General features: G+C 43.9%; 1 protein-coding gene across 3 annotated transcripts in view; it reads right to left on the bottom strand.

Annotated features, from left to right (window-relative positions):
- Positions 1-979: 979 nt before the first annotated feature.
- Positions 980-2494, bottom strand: part of lin28b (lin-28 homolog B (C. elegans)) — an 18864-nt gene continuing 17349 nt past the window's right edge. For all 3 annotated transcript variants that reach the window (XM_034699824.1, XM_034699823.1, XM_034699825.1), the window contains exon 3: positions 980-1171. In XM_034699824.1, the coding sequence (XP_034555715.1) occupies positions 980-1171 (192 nt within the window). The remainder of the gene's footprint in view (positions 1172-2494) is intronic.

Here is a 2494-nt window from a genome sequence, read left to right on the forward strand (position 1 = left end):
TGCAAACCACCAAGCACCTTTCTGAAGAACAAAGCCACAATTGGTTGGTTGCGTAACATTGTGACCAGCAGGGGTCAGAGCAGCGTAACTGCCACAGGAGCCGCTCACACTGACAGATTACATCACAGCCATCTACCTGCCATGTCTGAATCCAACACTGCCACCTCAGGAGAAGGCAGCGACACTAGACCTGACACTGGATCAATTATCACTAATAAACTGAATTATTCAGCCACGTAAAACAATCGGGGAGCCTTCTCTCGCAGATACTGTTCCCTCGTTTCTAACATGAGCGTTTCTCTTCACACCTGAAAAACTGGAGCTGTAAGGGCGCACAAAGAGAGCTGGACTTTCTCATGCTAATGGAGCTTTATCATCATGTGATTCCTTCCTACAGCAGATACAATATAATTCTCGCCTCTGCCTTGTTGGCTCCTCCATACGTCGTTCTCTGCCTCCTCTGCTTTTAACCAGCAGGCGTTTTCAAGGAGCTCCATATGGCTTCTTTCTGACAGATTTTAGCAAAGCACCCTTCAGGATTTTACTGCGGACAAAACAATTGATTGAGCTGCTGCCGCATTGAGATGCATATAAGCCCAATCCATCCCTGTGCTAATGCCGTCCCTAATGTAAAAGCTGGCAAATTGATTTAAAATAGCTGCGATGGCAGGCAAAGTGCCCCATTCAATTCCTTATTATGGTGCACAATAACCATAGCAACAGGCATGTAGTCTGGCAGATTGAATAGATCTAATCTATAATCTCAGCCCACTCAGAAATCGCTCACTGCAGTCACATGTACATATAACATACGTCTGCTTCCACTGTGTTTAGCTTTCTTAATGCACATTCAGGGTTGTTTTGGGTGAAGCGAAGACTCATGGGATATAAATTCATACATGAGTCATTACATCGCTGCAGATACTAAGAAGAAAAAAAAAATCCGTCGCTTCATGTTTTCTGAATCTCCCTCTCACACTCACCGGTCTCCCTTTGGTTTGCGTTTCTGGAGTGGGACCTTCCCTTTGGGTCGTCTCTCGCTGCCTGCACAGGGTCCCCCACCAGGTCCGGTCACCCGAAGGGACTCCAGGCCCTTGGAGGACTTCTTATAGGTGAACTCCACCTGCTCACCCTCCTTTAAGCTGCGGAAGCCCTCCATCACCAGTTTGCTCTGTTGGGAGGAAAAAAGCAATTATCCATTTAAAAGCGGCTGGCGCTTATAGCTCAATGAATTCATAATGATAATGCCTGCAATACACAAGGGTCTGTGTTAAAGAAAGTGGAGGTACAGATTGTTGTAGGCCCAATGTATGATGGTAGTCAGTGCTTGTGTTGATCAAAATTGCTCTTATTTTTTGTGCGTTACGTTATGTTTGTGTGGGGGTGGTTGATGAGAAGATATAACCTGATAAAACAACAATAGTTCTGTTGGGGTGGCAACATCAGTGTAACACAGCAGAGAGATATTATGTACAGAGTCAGTGTCGACTTATTTTACCTTGACTTTTTCTACAGTGAGCTGACAAAGGCTGAATGCTTTATCTACACAAGGTGAGGGAGAATGTAGAGATCCTCTGTCCCAAGAAAACTGTTTTTTTTTTAATCAAAAGACTCTATTTGATGCCTCAGCTTCACTTGTTCTCTAAACACAATGCAGCTACAATTAAATATGATACTTATTGTAAAAATGACTCCAAATAAATACCAGTTATCTCTGATATCTGTTACAGAAGTTAACCGTGGGGTCTTGTAAGCACTGCTGCATGCGGCAAACACAACACCCAGCAAGCACATAATGTACACATCAATTGTGTTGGATTGACTGTAAGCGGTTAGCTCCAACTGCCATGACAGTCGGCGCACAGAGGGACTTATCTCACACACAGCGTCCTTGCTTTACTCCCTTTATCTACTTCACCCAGAGACACCACTTCCTATTCCTTTTGCAGGGAGAAAAAAAAAAGACAAGAACCTTGCAAACATGCAATCTTTCTCTTTCAGCACATCCATCGTTTCTACATGATCGCCACAATTGATTCAGTTACTATATAACCACAGGACAATGATGTATGTCTTCATGATGGCACAGAACGGACAGATGAAATGCACTGCATCTGTGACCTTCATGAATCGCATGGAGCCCTGCAGATCTGGGCATAGGTAAACACACCCACACTAGCACGCAGAGTGCAGAGCAAACCTACTACCTACTATACATCAAGGCCTAAAAATAACAATGCAGGCGATCAGAAAATTCAGCGCCCGCTGTACAAGCAGATGTGTAGGAGACAGGAAGAGAAAGGAGCAAATGAGCAGAGGGAATCAAATGTGAAACTAGAGAGGAAGGAGAGAAAATGTGCTCAGCAGCATTTTTTTTTCTATAATGTCTGTGAACGACAGCACTTACAGGAAGCTGAAGGTGCTCTATACGGGGTCTATTCATAGATATAAATGAATATGTAAGAGAGCAGAATAAGTGGGAATGGTAAAGAGA

The sequence above is a fragment of the Notolabrus celidotus genome, chromosome 13 (genome assembly GCF_009762535.1).
Source record: "Notolabrus celidotus isolate fNotCel1 chromosome 13, fNotCel1.pri, whole genome shotgun sequence".
Classification (NCBI taxonomy): domain Eukaryota; kingdom Metazoa; phylum Chordata; class Actinopteri; order Labriformes; family Labridae; genus Notolabrus; species Notolabrus celidotus.